Source organism: Hemiscyllium ocellatum, chromosome 14, assembly GCF_020745735.1.
Source record: "Hemiscyllium ocellatum isolate sHemOce1 chromosome 14, sHemOce1.pat.X.cur, whole genome shotgun sequence".
Classification (NCBI taxonomy): domain Eukaryota; kingdom Metazoa; phylum Chordata; class Chondrichthyes; order Orectolobiformes; family Hemiscylliidae; genus Hemiscyllium; species Hemiscyllium ocellatum.
Window position 1 is genome coordinate 24,654,952 of NC_083414.1, and position 23,478 is coordinate 24,678,429.

A 23,478-nucleotide genomic window follows, 5' to 3' on the forward strand; every position below is an offset into this window, starting at 1 on the left:
ATCGTTTACAATTTGTCATGATTTTTCCAGACAGCTTGTAGAATTTTTGCAAGATTTAACCTGCCTGGTGGCAAATCCACGATCTTATTTTATCGTAATGTTTCAAATAAATGCTTAAATGCTGGTGGCTTTTTGAGAGTTTCATTATTAATATAAGAAATTCTTTATTCGGATGGATTTTGCCATTTCAAGTTTGCTTTTGTTTTCCATCCTTTTCTCTGCTACACATACGACCACCATCCACCCACCCCCCCCCCACCCCCCCCCCACCCCCCCCCCCCCCCCCAAGAATGTTCCAGAAGTTTAGTATTAAGCAGATGCAAGCATGTTTACATTTGTTTGGTTCCAATATTCTCAAAGATAGTTACACTTTGGGAAATCTTTTAAGCATTTGGCACAATAGTAATTTCAAACCCATCCCTACTACAGGCCTTTCCAAATTTAGTCTTATGTTGAACACATGCATTGACAGACAGATTAGGCCTCAACAGAAGCATGATTGACCTGATTACTTCACATTGCTTCCTACCCTGGAGGTCTTTCACTCCCTTGCTTATAAAGCATCCATTACCTCTGCCTTAAAAGCTTTGAAAAGGGTTATTCCCCCTCTTCTTATGGAAGAGAGAGTTCCATTGACACATGACCCTCAAAGTAACATTTTCTCCTTATCTCTATTTTAAATGGGTGATATCCCAGCTTTTGAACATTGACTCCACGTTCTGACTTTGACAAGAGAGGCTCCTAAATGTCCAAATTCTTCCTCAATGTCCTCAGATGAGTCCAACGCACCTCCTGTATTTCGGCCCTCACCCCCTCTCTTCCCTCCCGCAACACCATTAGGGTCTCTCTTGTCTTCACCCACCATCCCATCACAGTTCTTGGAAATGTTAACTCTGATTTCTGTCCATAGATGCTGAGTTTTTCTAGCAATTTCTGGTTCTTTTTTACTCCTATAGAGTCTAGATTCTCCCAGGATAGGAAACATCCTTTTTCATATCTATCCTGTCAAAACACCCTCAGAATTTACTATGGATCAATCAAGTATTCTGAGAGAGGTAGATGAAGTGAGAGATCTTGGCATGCCCAGGTCCCTAAATGTAGCAGTGCATGTAGAGAAGGTTGTAAAGGCGGCATATGGAATACTTTCCTTGATTGATAGAGGCATAGAAAAAGTAGGGACAGATGGGGTGGATTTCAGGGCTGTCTCCTTGCCTTACACATGGTGGAAGGCCTGTTCTGCTGGTGAGACCTGCCTTTGAATAAAAAAATACTTTTATTGAGCATTTTGTGTATTGGTAGACCATAGATGTAAGATCAAAACTTATGGACTCGGGATTATCCATCAATTTTCATTCACCGTTGAAGGTGTTATGATCCCAGCTGATGGTAATACTGGACCAGACGAATTCCAGAGTGAAACCTAACTTGGTAAACCGCAAGCCGAATAAAGTTTTTGTTTACCATGAAAGTCAGTCACGGAACATATTCACCAAAAGGCTCTTGATGTACTTTTAACAAAAGGACACAAAAGTTTATTACACAAAAAATAGAACAGAAACTATATTACATTATAAAAGTTCAGCTGGTAAAATCTCACTATAAACATCTGAAAAAAGAGATTCAACCCTTTTATTCCAGCAATAGTGTTACAGAGCTGAACACTCAGTGAAAAGTCATCTCTATCTCTACACAAGAGCTTGTTGCTCAGTTGGCACAACTATAATTGGTTTCCTTTTGGCAGATTTCAGTGCATTCGCTCAATCCTATTTTTATCAGTCAATGGGTTTCCCCCAAGGTACCGAAGCAAGTTGCTAAAACGGAATACAGGGAAACCTAGCTACTTGCATTCAGAACTGGCTCAAAGACAGAAGATAGAGAGTGGTTCTGGGGGGTTGCTTTTCAGACTGTAGGCCTGTGACCAGCGGTGTGCCACAAGCATCAATGTTGGGTCTATTGCTTTTTGTCATTGATATAAATGATTTAGATGTGAACATTGGTTAGTAAGTTTTTAAATGCAGAAAATTGGAGCTGTAGTTAACACAAAGTGAGGTTATCTCAGAGTACGATGGGATCTTGATCAAACGGGCCAATGGGCTGAGGAGTGACAGATAGAGTTTAATTTAGATAAATGTGAGATGCTGCTTTTAGAAAGGCAAATCAGGACAGGACTTACACACTTAATGGTAAGGTCCTGGACAGTAATGCTGAACAAACAGACTTTCAAGTGCAGGTTTGTAGTTTCTTGAAAGTGGAGTCACAGGGAGATAGGATAGTGAATGTGGCATTTGGTATGCTTTCCTTTATTGTGTATAGGAGTTGAGAGTTCATATTGCAACTGTACAAGACATTTGTTCGATCACTTTTGGAGTATTGTATTCAATTCAGCTCTCCCAGCTATAGGGAGGGTGTAGTGAAACTTGAAAGGGTTCAAAAAAGATTTACGAGTATGCTGCCAGGGTTGGAGGGTTGAGCTACTTGGAGCGACTGAATAGGCTGGGGCTATTTTCTCTGGAGCTTCAGAGACTGAGGGGTGACCTTATAGAGGTTTATAAAATCATGAGGGGCATCGTTCAGGTAAATAGACAAGGGTGGGAGAGTCCAAAACTAGAGGGCATAGGTTTAAGGTGAGGGGGGAAAGACTTAAAAGGAACCTAAGGGGCAATTTTTTCACACAGAGTATGATGAGGTTATGGAATGGCTGCCAGGGGAAGTGGTGGAGGCTGATACAATTACAACATTTAAAAGGCATCTAGATGGGTACATGAATAGAGGGTGTTTAAAAGGGACCAAGCACTGGTAAATGGGACTAGATTTATTTAGGATACCTGATCGGCATGGACAAGTTGGACTAGCTGGTCTGATTCCGTGCTGTATATCTCTAAGACTCTATAACTCAGCTCACTTATTAATTAACTCACTGTTCAAAATTACTTTTTCACCTGTAAGAAAAACAAGTCAGATTTCCACAAAACTGAAAACTAAAATCTATTTTTCCTTCACTTTACAACCCAAGTTCTCAAATAGCAACAATATATTGTGAGTATTCATTACAATGGACAGGGGTTAGGGGCTTCTTAAGTGGCCAACCCACTAGCGTTGGAGTACAGCAGAGAAGTGCAAAGAGAGAAAAAAAAGAACAAAACTATCCAGGATTTCAAATACAAATGCTATACCAGAGTGTTCTTTAATATAAGCCTTCATGTCTAATGAGATCAGAGCCAGATTAATCACATTTGGTCAAAAGATCCACTCCACAGGCATTACTGAAAATGTTGAAATCTGCGATAACGTCACCATATTAATCTCAGCTCCTATTACAAATGATGGATTAAAAGATAGATCAACATCAAGCTTAATAATACAATAGTAATGCTAGGTTTGTTTAGTTAGGTATTTGTATTGAATGCGCTCCAAAATGTCAGATGAGATTTTGTGGATAAGAGATGATTGAACCTGTGAAGAACTAGGCTTTCCCCTAAGTGCTACTGTGAAGTGGAGTCAACACCTAGAAGATGGGAGAGCAATCTAACAGCAAGTTAGATTGTGCATCTGGCAGTATAGTTCATTCTAGGACAAGTCTTTATTACACTCCGTGACATCTCCACCCAAATTCAATTGCAGGGTGTTTAGTAAGGCAATTTTGTGGCTAATGAAATTCTGAAAGTAATTTTCAACAGACCTACTTCCTGTATTTTGCAAGCTGCAGAATCAGAACTCAGATTCAATAACCATAATTGAAGAATCGAAATATAAAATGGTAAATACAAATTTAAGAATGTTTCCAATATGTCACATTAAAATCATAAAATTTTACTCACTCATAAATGGCATGGTGGGGGTGGAGGTGGGGTGAAGTAGAAAACATCTTTCTTACATGTTAAGTCAGTCTCCTTTCTCTTCCTTTTCCAATCCTGGAATTTCCCCAATTCTTTCACCTACCACCCAGGATATTATGGATTGATTGTGTTTTAAAATGGCAAGTACTTTCATGGGCCTGATTGAGCATGCCATTAATTTTCTAGGAGAAAGTGAGGACTGCAGATGCTGGAGATCAGAGCTGAAAATGTGTTGCTGGAAAAGCTGGTCAGGCAGCATCCAAGGAGCAGGAGAATCAACGTTTCGGGCATGAGCCCTTCTTCCTCATTCCTGAAGAAGGGCTCATGCCCGAAACGTCGATTCTCCTGCTCCTGGGATGCTGCCTGACCTGCTGCGCTTTTCCAGCAACACATTTTTAGCTCATGCCATTAATTGTGTTGAGTATTTTTAATTGATAACTGCTCCCACAAGTAGAGGGTAAGTATAGATAAGAGATTCTGGGAGATGACATTGTTGTCTCTTTTCTAACCTACAATTGCATCTTATCAACGTATCAGAGGTGCAATAACATGGAATTCTGGTTCTGTAATAGAACATAATGCAGTACAGGCCCTTTGGCCCTCGATGTTGCGCCAACCTGTGGAACCAATCTGAAGCTACACTATTCCAATTTCATCCATATGTTTATCCAATGACCACTTAAATGCTTTTAAAGTTGGTGAATCTCTTACTGTTGCAGGCAGTGCGTTCCACGCCCCTACTACTCTCCGAGTAAAGAAATTCCAGTGCTTCACCGGAGGCTCACTAATGATGTTAACTAGTATCATGACGAAACATTTGAAAATGAACTCCAAAGTTACCTCCAAAGAAACTACCTCCGACATCTGTCCTATATCTATCACCCCTCAATTTAAAGCTATGTCTCCTCGTGCTAACCATTACCACCTGAGGAACAAGGCTCTGCCCTACTGTCTGCCCTACTTAATCCTCGGATTATCTTATATTCTCAATTAGCCACCTCTCAACCTTCTTCTAATGAAAACAGCCTCAAGTCCCTCAGCCTTTCCTCATAAGACCTTCTCCCCCATACCAGACATCATGCTAGTAAATCTCCTCTGCACCCTTTTCAAAGCTTCCATATCCTTCCTATAATGCGGTGAGCAGGACTGTACATAATACTCCAAGTGCAGCCGCACCAGAGAGTCTTGTACAGCTGCAGAATGACCTCGTGGCTCCGAAACTCAATTCCTCTTCTAATAAAAGCTAACACATTGTATGCCTTCTTAATAACCTTATCAACCTCGGTGGCAACTTTTAGGGATCTATGTACATGGACACCGAGATCTCTTTGCTCATCTACGTGACCACAAATCTCACTATTAGCCCAGCACTCCTGTTGCTTCTTCCAAAGGGAACCACCTCACACTTTTCTGCATTTAACTCCATTTTTCTATGTCCCTCTGAAACCTGCAACATCCTTCAGCACTATCCACAACTCCATCAACCTTACTGTCATCACAAACGTACTAACCCATCCTTCTGTGCCCTCATCCAAGCCACAGCAGTGGCCTCAAAACAGATCCTTGCTGTACACCTCTTATAGCTGAACTCCAGGACGAACATTTCCTATCAACCACCACCCTCTGTCTTCTTTTAACTAACCAACTTCTGATCCAAACTGCTAAATCACCCTCAGTCCCATGCTTCAGTATTTTGTGCGATTGCCTACGTGGGGAACCTTATCAAATGTAAAAAATAAGGTCTGCAGATGCTGGAGATCACAGCTGAAAATGTGTTGCTGGTCAAAGCACAGCAGGCCAGGCAGCATCTCAGGAATAGAGAATTCCTTTCCTGAGATGCTGCCTGGCCTGCTGTGCTTTGACCAGCAACACATTTTCAACCTTATCAAATGCCTTACTGAAATCCATAATAATCTGATAATACACCAAACCAAGCTTTCTTTTTAAAATGGACACTTGGAAGATTTGAGTTCCAGGAATTATTTTTTACGCTATTAGATAATTTAATTTTAAACATATAGACTCCTAGATTCATACAACACAGAAAAAATCCTTTGGCCCATTGAGTCTGCACCGACTGAACTACCACTAAAATGCGCAAATCCCAAATTTTTTTGTTAATCTCATATACTTGAATGTTATGATATTTGAAGTATCCATCCAAATATCTTTTACAAGTTGTAAGGTTTCCAGGTTCCACCATCTCCCCAGGTAGTGTATTCCAGAATCCCACCACCTTCTGAATGAAAACGTCTTTTCTCCAAATCCCCTATGAATCTCTGGCCCCCTACCCTAAAACTATGCCCTCTCATGATTGACCCCTCAACCAAGGGGAACAGCTGCTCTCTATTCACCCTGTCCATATCTCTCTCAATTTTATTCACCTCAATCACATCTTCCCACAGTCTTCATTACTCTAAAGAAAACAATCCAAGCCTATCCAGTATCACCTTAGATCTCAATTTCATCATCCCAGAAAACATTGTGGTGAACCTCCTCCGTATCCCATCTAGTATGATCACATCCAGGGCATCCATTCTAATTATTTGTGATTCCATATTCACATCAGCAACAGTGTCCTGTTCCTGAGTGAATACTGATGAAAAGTACTGATTTAATGTCTCTCCAATCTCCTCCGCCTCCACACACAACTTCCCACTACTATCCTTGACTGGACCGATACCTACCCTAGTCATCCTTTTATTCCTGACATACCTATAGAAAGCCTTTGGGTTTTCCCTAATCCTACCAGCTAAAGACTTTTCATGTCCCCTTCTCGCTTCTCTTAGCTCCCTCTTTAGCTCCTTCCTGGCTACCTTATAACTCTCAATCGCCCCTACTGAACCTTCACGCCTCATCTTTACATATGCCGCCTTCTTCCCTTTCACAAGGGACTCCAATTCCTTACTAAACCACGGCTGCCTCACAAGGCCCTTTACACCATGCCTGACTGGTACATACCTATCGAGGACACGCAGTAGCTGCTCCTTGAACAATCCCCACATCTCATTAGTGTTCTTCTCTTGAAGCCTGTTTTTCCAATCCACACATCCTAAGTCATGCCTCACTGCATCATAATTTCCCTGCCCCCAGCTATAGCTCTTGCCCTGCGGCGCACGATTATCCCTCTCCATCACTAAAGTAAAAGTCACCGAGTTGTGGTCACTGTCCCCGAAGTGCTCACCTACCTCCAAGTCTAACACCTGGCCTGGTTCATTACCTAGAACCAAATCCAATATAGCCTCCCCTCTTGTTGGCCTGTCGACATATTGTGTCAGGAAACCCTCCTGCACACATTGTACAAACACCGACCCATCTAATGAACTCGAGCTATAGCTCTCCCAGTCAATATCTGGGAAGTTAAAGTCCCCCATAACAACCACCCTGCTACCTTCACTCTTTTCCTGAATCATCCTCGCAATATTATCCTCTACTTCTCTAGGACTATTAGGAGGCCTGTAGAAAACACCTAACAGGGTGACCTCACCTTTCCTATTTCTAACCTCAGCCCAAACTACCTCAGATGGCAAGTCCTCTTCCATCGTCCATTCCACTGCTGTGATACTATCTTTGACAAGTAATGCCACGCCTCCCCCTTTTTTACCCCCATGTCTGATCCTACTAAAACATTTGAACCCTGGAACGTGCAACAGCCATTCTTGTCCCTGTTCTACCCATGTCTCTGTAATGGCCACAACATCGAAGTCCCAGGTACCAACCCACGCTGCAAGTTCACCTACCTTATTCCTTATACTTCTGGCATTGAAGTATACACACTTCAATCCACCCTTCTGGTTACAGGCACCCTCCTTAGAGATCGCTGCATTATTCCTAACCTCCCTACACTCAAGGTCCTGTACCCTAAAGCTACAGTCCTGGTTCCCATGCCCCCGCGGAGTTAGTTTAAACCCTCCCAAAGAGCACTAGCAAACCTCCCCCCAAGGATACTGGTGCCCCTCAGGTTCAGGTGTAGCCCATCCTTTTTATAGAGGTCCCACCTTCCCCAGAAAGGACCCCAGTTGTCCAGAAACCGGAATCCCTCCCTCCTGCACCATCCCTGTAGCCACGCATTTAACTGCTCTCTCTCCCTATTCCTCGACTCTCTATCACGTGGCACGGGTAACAAACCAGAGACTACAACTCTGTTTGTTCTAACTCTGAGCTTCCAACCTAGCTCCCTGAAAGCCTGTCTGACATCCTCACCCTTCTTCCTACCTATATCGTTGGTGCCAACGTGGACAAATATGCAGGGAAGAGGTTTTGGGAATATTGGAAAGGATGAATATAGATAAGTCTCCTGGGCCTGATGGCATTTACCCCAGGATCCTATGGGAAGCTAGGGAGGAGATAGCAGAGCCATTGGCCTGGATTTTTATGTCGTCATTGTCAACGGGAATAGTACCAGAGGACTGGAGGATAGCGAATGTGGTCCCATTGTTCAAGAAAGGGAGTAGGGATAGCCCTAGTAACTATAGGCCAGTGAGTCTGACTTCAGTGGTGGGCAAAGTCTTAGAGAGAATGGTAAGGGATAAGATTTATGAACATCTGGGTAGGAATAACGTGATCAGGGATAGCCAGCATGGTTTTGTGAAGGGCAGGTCGTGCCTCACAAACCTTATTGAGTTCTTTGAGAAGGTGACTAAGGAAGTGGACGAGGGTAAAGCAGTAGATGTTGTGTATATGGATTTTAGTAAGGCGTTCGATAAGGTTCCCCATGGTAGGCTAATGCTAAAACTTCGGAGGTATGGCATTGAGGATACATTAGAGGTTTGGATTAGGAATTGGCTGGCTGGAAGGAGACAGAGGGTAGTAGTTGATGGATTATGTTCATCTTGGAGCGCAGTTACTAGCGGTGTACCACAAGGATCTGTTTTGGGACCATTGCTTTTTGTTATCTTTATAAATGATCTAGAGGAAGGACTTGAAAGCTGGGTATGCAAGTTTGCGGATGACACAAAAGTCGGTGGAGTTGTGGATAGTGAGGAAGGAAGTGGTAGGTTACAGCGGGATATAGATAAGTTGCAGAGCTGGGCGGAAATGTGGCAAATGGAATTCAATGTAGCTAAGTGCGAAGTCGTTCACTTTGGTAGGAATAACAAGATGATGGATTACTGGGCTAATGGTAGGCTACTTGGTAGGGTGGATGAGCAGAGGGATCTTGGTGTCCATGTACACAGATCTCTGAAAGTTGCCACCCAGGTAAATAGTGCTGTGAGGAAGGCATATGGTGTACTGGGCTTTATTGGCAGAGGAATTGAGTTCCGGAGTCCTGAGGTCATGTTGCAGTTGTATAAGACTCTGGTGAGGCCTCATCTGGAGTACTGTGTGCAGTTTTGGTCGCCATACTATAGGAAGGATGTGGAAGCTTTAGAACGAGTGCAGAGGAGGTTTACCAGGATGTTGCCTGGAATGGTAGGAAAATCTTATGAGGAAAGGCTGAGGCACTTGGGGCTGTTCTCATTGGAGAAGAGAAGGTTTAGGGGAGATCTGATAGAAGTGTATAAGATGATTAGGGGTTTAGATAGGGTAGATACTAAGAACCTTTTACCGCTAATGGAGTCAGGTGTTACTAGGGGACATAGCTTTAAATTAAGGGGTGGTAGGTATAGGACAGATGTTAGGGGTAGATTCTTCACACAGCGGGTTGCGAGTTCATGGAATGCCCTGCCCGTATCAGTGGTGAACTCTCCTTCTTTATGGTCATTTAAGCGGGCATTGGATAGGCATTTGGAAGTTATTGGGCTAGTATAGGTTAGGTAGGATTCGGTCGGCGCAACATCGAGGGCCGAAGGGCCTGTACTGCGCTGTATCCTTCTATGTTCTATGTTCTATCCTTCCTTTAGTAAGGTGACCAGAACTGCACCAGACATCCAGTAACCCGCCCAGATGCATTTCCCTCTGACTAATGCACCTAACACTACTGGCAATTTAGCATGGCCAATTCACCTGACCTGCACATCTTTGGATTGTGGGATGAAACCGGAGCACCCAGAGGAAACCCACGCAGACACTAGGAGAATGTGCAAACTCCACACAGACAGTTGCCCAAGGCTGGAATTGAACCTGGGACTCTGCCATGGGAAAGTAAAAAACATGTCAGAGCTCCTGCAATTTCCTGTCTTGCCTCCCACAGCAGCCTGGGATGCAATTCATCTGGGCCGGGGACTTGTCTGTTTTTCAGCCTCACAAAGCCTCAAATACCTCCCCATTTTCTATGTCAAACTGTGCAAATTCCTCACAATCCCTTGTCCTAAATTCTATACCTATGTTCTCCTTTTCCAGAATGAAGACCGAAAGGAAATATTCATTCAACATGCCTCTAATCTCACGCGGTTTCACAGACAGGTTGCCCTCTTGGTCCCGAATGGGCCTTACTCTTTCCCTAGTTAACACTTCCCTCTAATGTATTTATACATATCTTAGGATTCTCCCCAATCCAGTTTGCAAGTGCTTTCTTCATGCCGTCTTTCTAATTGCTTTCTTAAGTGCCTTCCTGCACTCTCTATATTCCTCTAAGCCTGCAGTGGAATTGCTCTCTTTGGACTTGCTAAGAGCTCTCCTCTTCTTCAGCTAGTCCTGAACTGTCATTGATGTCTGGGGTTCTCTGAACTTATTGCTCCTACATTTGCCTCTGAAGGGTACATGTTAGACCTGTGCTCTCCCCAGCTCCTTTCTGAATGCTGCCCCATTGCTCTGCTGTAGACTTACCCGCAAGGAGCTATTCCTAGTCAACTGTTGGCACATGCTGCTTTAATAAAATCAGCCTTTCTTCAATCCAAAGTCATATTTTGCAGACCACCTTTTTCCTTGAGACACAAATTTGAACCATGCAGTTTTTGTGGTAACAATCTGCAAAATGCTCCCCCACTGCCACATTGAACACTAGTCCGGCTTCTTTCCCCAAGACTAGAACCAGCACTGCGCTTCTATTGGGCCTTCTATTGATACAAAACACTCTCCTGGTTACATTTCAAGAAATCTGTCCCCTCTAAATCCTTAGCACTACAAATATCACAATTTAAGTTGTGAAAATTGAAATTTCTTAGTGTAATTAGCCAATTATCACACTTACACACTGCTGTGAACTGTCTATATATTTGCTCCTCCATTTCCCACCGACTCTTTGGGGGCCAATAATACACTCCCAATCAAGCAGAAACTCCCTTAACATTTCTAAGTTCTATCCACGAGGTTTTGTTTGAAGATCCTTCCAAGGTATCATCTCTCCTTATTGCAGTAATTTACTCCTTAATCATTACTGGTACACCGCTACCCTTTTTATACCGTCCTCTGTCTCACCTAAAGATTTTTTACCCTGGAATGTCGGGTTGCCAGTCCAGCCCTTCCATCAAATCATGCAACTACTTTAATTATGATCAAAATTAAAATATAGCTCCCAAAAATTCTCAGCTGAATCAGAACTCCTATGGGCTCAGCTTTGCCACTCTGACTAGATTCCCACAAGTCCAAGGAATCATCATTGTGAGCCACAGACGTAGTTCCTGTGTCTAGATCAGCCTAGAGTTATTAATTGAGAGAGATTCCACTCGACTAATAATCAGATTTCTGTAATCAGCAAAAGATTCTAATATTCTGGATTTCCTTTCCCATGTGGTTAAAGATGCCATCCAATGCATCTCGCCCACATCCCGCACCTCCGCCCTCAGACCCCACCCCTCCAACCATAACAAGGACAGAATGCCCTTGGTGCTCACCTTCCACCATACCAACCTTTGCATAAACCAAATCACCCAACGATATTTCTGCCACCTCCAAACGGACCCCACCATCAGGGATATATATCCCTCCCCACCCCTTTCCGCCTTCCGCAAAGACCGTTCCCTCTGTGACTACCTGGTCAGGTCCACGCCCCCAACAACCCACCCTCCCGTCCTGGCACCTTCCCCTGCCACCGCAGGAATTGCAAAACTTGTTCCCCACACCTCTTCCCTCACCTCCATCCAAGGCCCCAAAAGAGCCTTCCACATCCAAAGTTTTACCTGCACATCAATTTATTGTATCCGTTGCTCCCAATGCGGTCTCCTCTACATTAGGGAGACTGGACGCCTCCTAGCAGAGCGCTTTAGAGAACATCTCTGGGACACCCACACCAATCAACCCCACCGCCCTGTGGCCCAACATTTCAACTCCCCCTCCCATTCAGCCGAGGACATGGAGGTCCTGGGCCTCCTTCACCGCTGCTCCCTCGCCACCAGACGCCTGGAGGAAGAACGCCCATCTTCCGCCTCGGAACACTTCAACCCCAGGGCATCAATGTGGACTTCACCAGTTTCCTCATTTCCCCTTCCCCCACCTCACCCCAGTTCCAAACTTCCAGCTCAGCACTGTCCCCATGACTTGTCCTACCTACCTATCTTCCTTTCCACTCCACCCTCCTCCCTGACCTATCACCTTCATTCCCACCCCCCACTCACCTATTGTACTCGATGCTACTTTCTCCCCACCCCCACCCTCCTCTCACTTATCTCTCCACCCTTCAGGGACTCTGCCTGTATTCCTGATGAAGGGCTTTTGCCCAAAATGTCGATTTTCCTCTTCCTCGAATGCTGCCTGAACCGCTGTGCTTTTCCTGCACCACTCTAATCCAGAATCTGGTTTCCAGCATCTGCAGTCATTGTTTTTACCTCAAAGGTATGTGTGGTTCAAAGTTCTCAAAGCTACCATAATGTGTAAATTCTATCCCAATTAAAGCTCCTAGGTATTCAATGTCAGGCTGAGTTTCAGGATAGCTCCCTGCAGACTCATGTTATTGCTCCCTGAAGATTTGGCTGATGAATCCTGCAAGGATCTCTATCACAGACAGCTAGAAATGGTACAAGTCACATGATCAACAAAACATACCATCAGATGTTGGAGATGCAGTTCAAGTGTCTGGACAGACCTTGGATGGTAGTGTGTAAAAGTCAGGGTATCCAGAGTGATAATTGTCTGCTACTGCCTCACATAGCTATATGGACAGAAGCTTCAAAATGAGGAAACTGCTGAAGCATTGAAACAAATGTTGTGGTGCATAAACAACGCTGTGACAACCAAAGTCCAGTAGGGAGAATAAATTCTTCTTTTTCACTGGAGTTTGATGTAACAGAAGTTGATTTTTTAAAACAACATGTACTTTTTCAAATTCAGTATTCAAGTGAGCAAGTAAAAAATTAAAACCCTCACTCTGTTAAAAGTATAAACATTATCAAAAGGTGAAACCCATACTGAATCCTGTGACACACTAGCATGCAACATAGAACAGGTTGGAGAATGGAGGAAGGGGAGTTGAAAAAAAAAGTTAAAATCCATTTGTATAAGAATTACATGTTCCTTGGTGGTCATGGGACTGCAGCTCTTTAAACTGGGGTTATTAAGGAGACAGTCTCTTTTAAATTGAAAGCTGGCCTTTTCTGGGATGTATTCCAACTTGTGACAGAGACGGGGTCAAAAACTGTTGACTGGAAACTGCGATCCATTTCATCATACAGGCCATCTTGCTGTTGCTAACAGATAAGCTTATAATGCAAGCTCTTCCCAGATCTTGTGAAATTGGCTATTGGCATACGGTTAAGGCAATCTACATGAACATGGGAGCTTTGATCTCTCATTCTATAAACTGTACAGATGTCATTGAAACAGACAGGGGGTTCAGCCTCTACTCTGCATAATGACTTTTAGTAGACTTTCTTTGTGTCTGGCCATTTCTACAGATGAGAGGTCTGTTCCGTATTGTCCATTTCAACTTTCTTAATGCAAGTCAGTTCCTTTGCAATTTGTTTAAACATCAATGTCATAATTCCTTGCAGAACTTATCCAGTGAGCAGGTCAGACAGCATCTGTTGTATTTTAAAATAGTGTCCTGACTCATCTAGGAGAAGTGACTACTGTTGGTAGTGGTTACCAAAACCTCTAGGCCACAGGTGAAGGAAGGCAGGATGGTTCATGGGAGGGGTACAGAAGGAAAATTAGGGGAAAGACACTCTCAGCATGGAACTGAACTCCCAATTCCAGGTCCCTCAACCAGGCAGTAAATACCTTTGAAAGAGAGATTCCCAAGCCCAACTCCCTCAGGGAGGTTGAAAGGGACCCTGGATTCTTTATTCCAGGAGGCAACCACATGTCAGAGTTGGATTTGATTTGGTCAGTGTTCATGCATGGGGGAGTATGACAAATGAGGCAGATAAGCAGATTCAGACGGTAGGAGCCTCAGCCTTTAAAATTGTCCAGTAAGCTGAACGTTCTTTCAGATTGTCTGAGTGAGAGGACTGCAAGGCGGGGATGACATAACAGACCACAGCATTATAGCAAAGGAAGTCACTCAAAAAGGAAAGAGTAAAGAGGAATTAGTGGTCTTAGGGGAGTGTATAGTGAGGAGGTTTGACACTGTTCTCTGCAGCAAAAAACATGAGTCCTGAAGGCTCCGTGGCCTGCCCAGAGCCAGGGCTCAGGTCATCTGCCGAGGAACCTGTAGTGGGTTGAGGACAGGCCAGTTGTTGTGGTTCCTGTAAGTACTGATAACATAGGTTGAATAAAAGAGGTTCTGCAGGGTCAGTACTAGGAGCTAGGGGCCAAATTAAGCAGAATCTCAAAATGTCATAATTGCTGCTTTTTACCTGAGCCATATGCAAATTGGAATAGGAAAATTAGTTTAGGGAGAGGAATGCGTAGTTCAATGACTGGTGTGGGAGAAATAGGTTCTGGTTCGTGGGGCACAGGCACCAATTCAGCCTCTGCCTGAACCACAGTAAGGACACTGTTTTTGCAAACTGCATAACTTGGAAAATAGAGAGGAGGCAACAGATTAAATTTGGGGAGATGTGAGGAATCAAAGTGTAGAGTCAAGACCAAAGGGAAAGGAATTAACATGAGAAACAAACTGTAACAGAAAGGTATGAAGAGTATGAATCTGTCAACCTTCAGATAAGACTTGATTTTACAAACAGGGTAAAAGGGATACAGCTAAATACACTGCATCTGAATCAATGTAGCATTCAGAACAAAACAGATGAACAGAGTTTTTGAGAAACAGATTTATGCTGAGACTTCCAGGGCTAAGGACATGCTCACCTGAAGGTATGGTCACCACTGAGGGGTGAAGGAAATAGAGGGTGCTTATGAGGCCAGAGTGGCCAGTTACAGAGGAAACACACTGTTTTGCCAAAATGAAATGCTATTCCATTCTACAGTCCTAATGTTATACCAAACTTTGAGTAAGCTGTAAACTCATAGCGACTAAAGTTCCTTTCATATCAAATCTTGCAGTGACAAAAAGAAAATGATATTATGATAACACATAATATTTAATCTCAAGCCCCGCTGGCAGAAAAGTTCATTTTCACAATTATACAAGATGCCCATCCAATTGAAGTTCGTAAGATAGACTGAATATAGGGGACTTCCAATGTTGCATGGAAGACTGCACATTATTTTCTCATTTTATGTAGGTTACATTGTTCTGTGCATAATCATGGCAAAATAGAAAAGTGTATTTCCGAGCAGGAAGAAATAAACAAAAAACTGGCAAGTCAGGAACTTGACATAGAAAATAAGTAGGTGAAAGGTTTATAGTTAAATGCATTCATCTACAACAGCATCATTGGAACATAGAACAAAGAACAATACAGCATAGAACAGGCCCTTCGGCCTACGATGTTGTGACAAACATTTGTCCTAGCTTAAGCACCTATCCATGTACCTATCCAATTGCCACTTAAAGATCACCAATGATTCTGAGTCTGCCACTCCCACAGGCAGCGCATTCCATGTCCCCACCACTCTCTGGGTAAAGAACCTACCCCTGACATCCCTCCGATACCTTCCACCCTTCACCTTAAATTTATGTCTCCTTGTAACACTCTGTTGTACCCGGGGAAAAAGTCTCTGCCTGTCTACTCTATCTATTCCCCGATCATCTTATAAACCTCTATCCTTCGCCGTTCCAATGAGAAAAGGCCTAGCACTCTCAACCTATCCTCATACGACCTATTCTCCATTCCAGGCAACGTCCTGGTTAAATCTCCTCTGCACCCTCTCCAAAGCTTCCACATCTTTCCAAAAATGAGGTGACCAGAACTGCACACAGTACTCCAAATGTGGCCTTACCAAGGTCCTACACAGCTGCAACATCACCTCACGACTCTTGAATTCAATCCCTCTGCTAATGAACGCTAATACACCATTGGCCTTCTTGTAAGCTCTATCCACCTGAGTGACAACTTTCAAAGATCTATGAACATAGACCCCAAGATCCCTCTGCTCCTCCACCTTACTAAGAACCCTACCATTAATCCTATATTCCGCATTCTTATTTGTCCTTCCAAAACGGACAACCTCACACTTGACAGGGTTGAACTCCATCTGCCTCTTCTCAGCCCAGCTCTGCATCATATCGAAGTCCCTTTGCAGCTGACAACAGCCCTCCGCACTATCCACAACTCCACCAATCTTCGTATCGTCTGCAAATTTACTGACCCACCCTTCGACTCCCTCTTCCAAGTCATTAATAAAAATTACAAACAGCAGAGGGCCCAGAATTGATCCTTGCGGAACTCCACTTGTAACTGGGCTCCAGGCTGAATATTTACCATCTACCACCAGTCTCTGACTTTGACCGGTTAGCCAGTTCTCTATCCAACTGGCCAAACATCCCGCTATCCCATGCCTCCTGACTTTCCGCATAAGCCTACCATGGGGAACCTTATCAAATGCTTTACTAAAATCCACGTACACTACATCCACTGCTCTATCCTCATCCACATGATTGGTCACCTCCTCAAAGAATTCAATAAGACTTGTAAGGCAAGACCTACCCCTCACAAATCCATGCTGGGCTGTCCCTAATCATGCAGTGTCTTTCCAGATACTCATAAATCCTATCCCTCAGTACCCTTTCCATTACTTTGCCTACCACCGAAGTAAGACTAACTGGCCTATAATTCCCGGGATTATCCCTATTCCCTTTTTTGAACATGGGCACAACATTCGCCACTCTCCAGTCCCCTGGCACCACCCCCATTGACAGTGAAGATAAAAAGATCATTGCCAATGGTTCGGCAATTTCCTCTCTTGCTTCCCACATAATCCTAGGATATATCCCGTCAGGCCCAGGGGACTTGTCTAACCTCAAGTTTTTCAAAATGCCCAACACATCTTCCTTCCTAACAAGTACCTCCTCTAGCTTACCAGTCCGTTTCATACTCTCCTCTTCAATAAAACGGTCCCTCTCATTTGTAAATACTGAAGAAAAGTACTCATTCAAGAACTCTCTTCCGACTCAATACACAGTCTCCCACTACTGTTCTTGATCGGACCTACCCTCGTTCTCGTCATTCTCATGTTTCTCACATACGCATAAAAGGCCTTGGGGTTATCCTTGATCCTACCCGCCAAAGATTTTTTTATGCCCTCTCTTAGCTCTTCTCATCCCTTTCTTCAGCTCCCTCCTGGCTATCCTGTATTCCTCCAACGCTCTGTCTGAACCTTGTTTCCTCAACCTTATGTAAGCCTCCTTCTTCCTCCTTACAAGACATTCAACCTCCCTCGTCAACCAAGGTTCCCTCACATGACCATCTCTTTCTTGCCTGACAGATACATACATATCAAGGACACGTCGTATCTGTTCCTTTAAAAAGTTCCACATTTCAACGACATCCTTCCCCGATAGCCTATGCTCCCAATTTATGCTCCTCAGATCCTGTCTTGCAGCATCGTATTTACCCTTCCCACAATTGTAAAACCTGCCCTGTTGCACGCACTTATCTCTCTCCATAATCAAGGTGAAAGTCACAGAATTGTGGTGACCATCACCAAAATGCTCACCCACTAACAAGCCCATCACTTGTCCCGGTTTGTTACTATGTACCAAACCCAATATGGCCTCCCCTCTGGTCGGACAATCTACATACTGAGTTAGAAAAGCTTCCTGGACACACTGCACAAACACCGCCTCTCCAATCTACTTGATCTAAAGAGCTTCCAATCAATACTTGGGAAGTTGAAATCGCCCATGACTACTACCCTGTGGCTTCTGCACCTTTCTAAAATCTGTTTCGCCATATCTCTGCTGCTATTGGGGGGCCTATAGTAAACACCCAACAAGGTGACTGCTCCTTTCCTATTTCTGACTTCAGCCCATACTACCTCCAAAGGCAGATCCCCCTCGAACTGCCTTTCTGCAACCATTATACCATTTCTAATTAGCAATGCCACCCCTCCCTCCTTTTCTACCACACCCCCCTTATCTTACTGAAACATCTGTAACCAGGAACCTCCAACAACCATTCCTGTCCCTCTTCTATCCACATTTCCATGATGGCCACAACATCGTAGTCCCAAGTTCCGATCCATGCCTTAAGTTCACCCTCCTCATTTCTGACACTCCTTGTGTTGAAATATACACACTTGAGCCCATCTCTGTGTCTTCAAGTATTCCCTGTCAGTGCTACCTTCTCCACAGCCTCCCTACATTCTTGGACATCCTGAAAAATAGCTAACCTACTTGCTGGACTACAAGTCCAGATCCCACTCCCCTGCCAAATTAGTTTAACCCCCCCCAAAGAGTGCTAGCAAACCTACCTCCCAGGATAATGGTACCCTTCTGGTTCAGGTGCAACCTGTCCTGCTTGTACAGGTCCCACCTTCCCCAAAATGCAGTCCAATTGTCCAAATACCTGAAGCCCTCCCTCCTACACCATCCTTGCAGCCACGTGTTCAACTACACTCTCTCCCTATTCCTTGCCTCACTGTAACGTGGCACCGGCAACAACCCAGAGATGACGACTCTCTCCGTCCTAGCTTTTAGCTTCCAGCCTAACTCCCTGAGCTCCTGAATGACCTCCCCAACCCTCTTCCTACCTAAGTCGTTGGTGCCAATGTGCACCACGACTTCTCGCTGCACACCCTCCCCCTTAAGGATTCTGAAGACAAGGTCCAAGGCGTCTCGGACCCTGCCACCCGGGAGGCAACAAACCATCCGAGAGTATTGCCCATGTCCACAGAACTGCCTGTCTGTCCCTCTAACTATAGAGTCTCCTATAACTAGCGCTCTCCTCCTCTCCCCCTTTCCCTTCTGGGCCTCAGAGCCGGACCTCGTGCCAGAGACCCTGTCACTGCAGCTTACCCCTGCTAGGCCGTTTCCCCCCCAACAGTATCCAAAGCGGTATACTTATTGTTGAGGGAACGACCACAGGGGATCCCTGCACTGCCTGATTCCTCCCCTTCCCACCTCTAACTATTACCCAGCAACATATCAAAAAGCGATATCAATGTTTACTTGTGTGCTCAAGGAAGAAATGCCACATGGTAATAAAGCACATATTCATGCCTAGCCAACTCAGCAATTTATTGAGGGTCAGGGAAGTAGACAATTCAAGTGTCACATTCAATGCAGCCAATAGATTTCACTGGTGGGTCAGCAGCTTAGTTCATGTATTATGTGATCCATGGTTTGTATTAGTGTGACCACATCCATCACTACAGAAAATGCAGAGCTGCTTCACTTGGCTCCTGAGCAAAGGACATTCCTTACTTGTCAAGGCTGGCATAACTGCTGGATGGATAGTCACCTCCATCCAACCTAAGCTGATTTCGACCCTTTTTTTAAATGATGTATGCCGCTCTCGCAAGTTGAGGGGTTCAGCAATTGGTTCACGTGGTCAGTTCTTCGAATGGAGGAGGCTTGACATGACCAAGTTAACTATTTGACTACAAAGGGCATCATGACTCATACCAATTCCGGCCGACTTCCCCCTTCTCTGACCCTAATCAACAGGTACATCAGATGAGATCCCATTCCTTCCCGTCTTGAGTTATTTTGGGTACCAACTTTGAAAATATATTTTTTCATGAGTGCCGGATTCAAGAAAATCTGGGAGAGGTAGTGTGAGAATAAAAACACGAAACCTATTTATTAAAGGCGGCTGCACAGAAAGGGAGAGTTAAACAACATCTCAACCAAAGTCCCATACAACTCCGGCTCTTAAGAGTGGATAAAGAATCTGCAACAAATAATTACAAACGGATGTTTTAGATATTTAAAAACTCACCGACAGGCAAAAGTATCACCGTGCACCACAGGACATTAGCAGTGAACGAGCACGTAGACGCCATTTAGTAAGACAAATAGACCCTTTAACTGCTCAACTGCAACTCCCAAAGGACACACAATTGGAAAGTTCAACAGGCAACAGCCAAGTTGCTACTCAGCGGACACGGACCCCCGTCTGCCTTCTAATGGGAGTGTGGGCGAACCGCGGATATTCCGCACACACATGCATCCGCCAACACTCGCTTCCAGTCATGAGAGCGACCGTCAGTGAGTCATCTCTGAGGGGGATGTCCATAAATATCTCAAAAGTTCATACACTGCCTCCCACAGCTCACACATAAGAATTACAGCATATTAGTTCCCATGCACCAGCTGCCCCCTGTTTTGGAGGTTGCAGATGTGGAAAGCCGTGCTAGAGACGGCTTACTGGCCAGCCAAACCACAACGTCTGTTTATAGCATTCGCTGCCACAATCTGGTAAATCTTCGTTTAGTAACACGATGAAAAGGTTTCTTATATTCAGACAGTTTTTAGAGTGAGGAGAGAGAATAAGAAGCTGATGCAATCATGCAGAAGAGGCTAGAGTTGAGAGAAACAGATGTTGCTACTTGTGAGATTTGAAAGCCTTGCAGTAGACTGTAGATAGTTTACCATTGTTCAAAAGCAGAGGGATAAAGCAGGAAACTACACTGCCAGGTAGCTCACATCAGTCATAGAGACGGACAGCACAAAAACAGACCCTTGGGTCCAACTCATTCATGCTGACCAGATATCCCAACCTAATCTGGTCCATTTGCCAGCACCTGGCCCATATCTCTCTAAACTCTCCTGGTTGATATACCTATCCAGATGCCTTTTAAATGTTGCAATTGTACCAGCCTCCAACACTTCTTCTGACAGCTCATCCCATACACATACCACCCTCTGCATGTAAAAGTTGGTGCTTAGGTCCCTTTTGTATCTTTCCCCTAAGCCTATGCCCTCTAGTTCTGGACACGCCGCCCTGGGAAAAGATTGTCTATTTACCCTATCAATGCCCCTCATGATTTTATAAGCCTCTATCAGGTCACCCCTCAGCCTCCGACGCTCCAGGGAAAATAGCCCCAGCCTATTCAGCCTCTCCCTATAGCTCAAATCCTCCAATCCTGGCAACATTGTTGTAAATCTTTTCTGAACCCTTTCAAGTTTCACAACATCCTTCCGATAGGAAGAAGACCAGAATTGCACGTTATATTCCAAAAGTGGCCTATCCAATGCCCTGTACAGCTGCAACATGACCTCCCAACTCCCATACTCAATGCTTTGACCAATAAAGTTACAAATTACACAATACCAGGTTATTGTCTAACAGGTTCAATTGGAAGCACGAGCTTTTGGAGCGCTGCTCCTTCATCAGGTGCTTGTGGAGTGCACAATTGTAAGACACAGCATTTATAGCAAAAGTTTACAATGTGATGTAACTGAAATTATACATTGAAAAATACCTTGATTGTGTGTTAAGTCTCTCATCTGTTAGAATGACCGTGATAGTTTCACTTCTTTCATATGAAAATCACAAAACTTTTTTTTAAGGTTACATTCTCAGGATAACTGTAGCAATTGGTGTCAGCGCAGATAAGATGTTGAGATCTTGAAGGTGTTAGCCCCCTGTGTTCCCTGTCTGTGCCATAATGTTTAGATTGATTCTAATTTAACAAGTGAGTTAACAGAGTCTTATATGGATTCATGCAGTATTTGAGCAAATTACAATGTAACTCTGCAAGTTCAAATACACCCCACAAATCTATATGTGTATGTGTGCATGTGGGTTTTTATGTTTGTGAGTGTGTGTCTGGGGGTTTGTGAGTGTATGTGGGAGAGAGTGTATATGTGTGCGTGAGTGTAAAGGGGTCTAAGTCTGAGAGAGGATGCATGTGTGAGTGTGGGAGTCTGTGTGTCTATAGGAGTGTGCATGTGTCTGGGGTGGGGGGTTGTGAGAGTCTGTGAGAGAGAATGTATACGTGTGTGTGAGTGTATAGTGGTCTAACCCTGTGAGAGGGTGCATGTGTGAGTGTGGGAGTGTGTGTGAGTGTCTGTGTATAGGAGACCTGTAAGTGTATGTGTGTGTGCGCAGGAGTGTCTGTGTGTGTTTATAGTGCAATGGTGGTCACCTGTAGTGTGACATGAACCCAAGGTCCTGGTTGAGGCCTTCCCAATGGGCACGGAACTTAGCAATCAGTCTCTGCTCGGCCACTTTTCACTGCTGCCTGTCCCGAAGTCCACCTTGGAGGATGGTCACCCAGAAGTCCGAGGTTGAATGTCCTGGACTGTTGAAGTGTTCCCCAACTGGGAGGGAACACTCCTGTCTGTTGATCGTTGTGCGGTGCCCATTCATCTGTTGCCATAGCCTTTCCTCGGTTTCACCAATGTACCATGCCTCAGGGCATCCTTGCCTGCAGCGTATGAGATAGACAATGTTGGCTGAGTCGCATGAGTACCTGACACGTCTTGTAGCGCCTACCATGACAGGGTTGTATGAAGTTGTCCTGAAAATCACGCAGTTTGCTATGAACAATGATCTGTTTGAGGTTTGGTGATTGTTTAAAAAGTGAGTAGTGGAGGTGTGGGGAAGGTCTTGGCAAGGTGCTCATCCTCATTGATAATGTGTTGCAGGTCACAAAGAACATGGCATAGTTTTTTGGCTCCTGTGTCAGAGTGTGGACATGAATACCACCATTAAGCTTGGGAACACCTCCCACCCTGTACATGGCAGGTACTCATGCGACTCAGCCAATGTTGTCCATCTCATACGCTGCAGGCAAGGATGCCTGAGGCATGGTACTTTGGTGAAACTGAGCAAAGGTTACGGCAAAGGATGAATGGGCACCGCACAACAATCAACAGACTGGGTGTTCCCTCTCAGTTGGGGAACACTTCAGCAGTCCGGGACATTCAACCTTGGACCTTCGGGTGACCATCCTCCAAGGCGGACTTCGGGACAGGCAGCAGCGAAGAGTGGCCGAGCAGAGGCTGAGAGCTAATTTTGGTGCCTATAGGGAGGGCCTCAACTGGGATCTTGGGTTCATGTCACACTACAGGTGACCACCATTGCACTATACACACACACACAGACATTCCTATGCATGCGTGCGCGTGCACACACATGCACTCCTATACACAGACACACTCACACACACTCCTACGGACACACACATACTCCCACACTCACACATGCACCCTCTCACAGACTTAGACCCCTTTCCCCTCACACACACACACACACACACACACACACACACATACAAAAACCCACATGCACACATACACATATACGTTTGTGGGGTGAATTTGTACTTGCAGAGTTACATTGTACTTTGCTCAAATACTGCATGAATCCATGTAAGACTCTGTTAACTCACTTTTTAGATTAGAATCAGTCTAAGCATTATGGCACAGACAGGGAACACAGGGGGCTAACACATTCAACATCTCAACATCTTATCTGTGCTGACACCAATTGCTACAGTTAACATGAGAATGTAACTTTTAAAAATAAAGTTTTGTGATTTACGTATGAAAGAAGTGAAACTATCATGGTCATTCTAACAGATGAGAGAC

General features: G+C 44.4%; 1 protein-coding gene across 1 annotated transcript in view; it reads right to left on the reverse strand.

The window, feature by feature from the left end:
• shisa10.1 (shisa family member 10, tandem duplicate 1) overlaps positions 1–20,151 on the reverse strand; it is an 82,300-nt gene extending 62,149 nt beyond the window's left edge. The window contains exon 1 of the mRNA XM_060835507.1: positions 19,880–20,151. Within this exon, the coding sequence (XP_060691490.1) occupies positions 19,880–19,943 (64 nt within the window). The 5' untranslated portion in view covers positions 19,944–20,151. The remainder of the gene's footprint in view (positions 1–19,879) is intronic.
• Between the last annotated feature and the right edge of the window lie 3,327 nt (positions 20,152–23,478).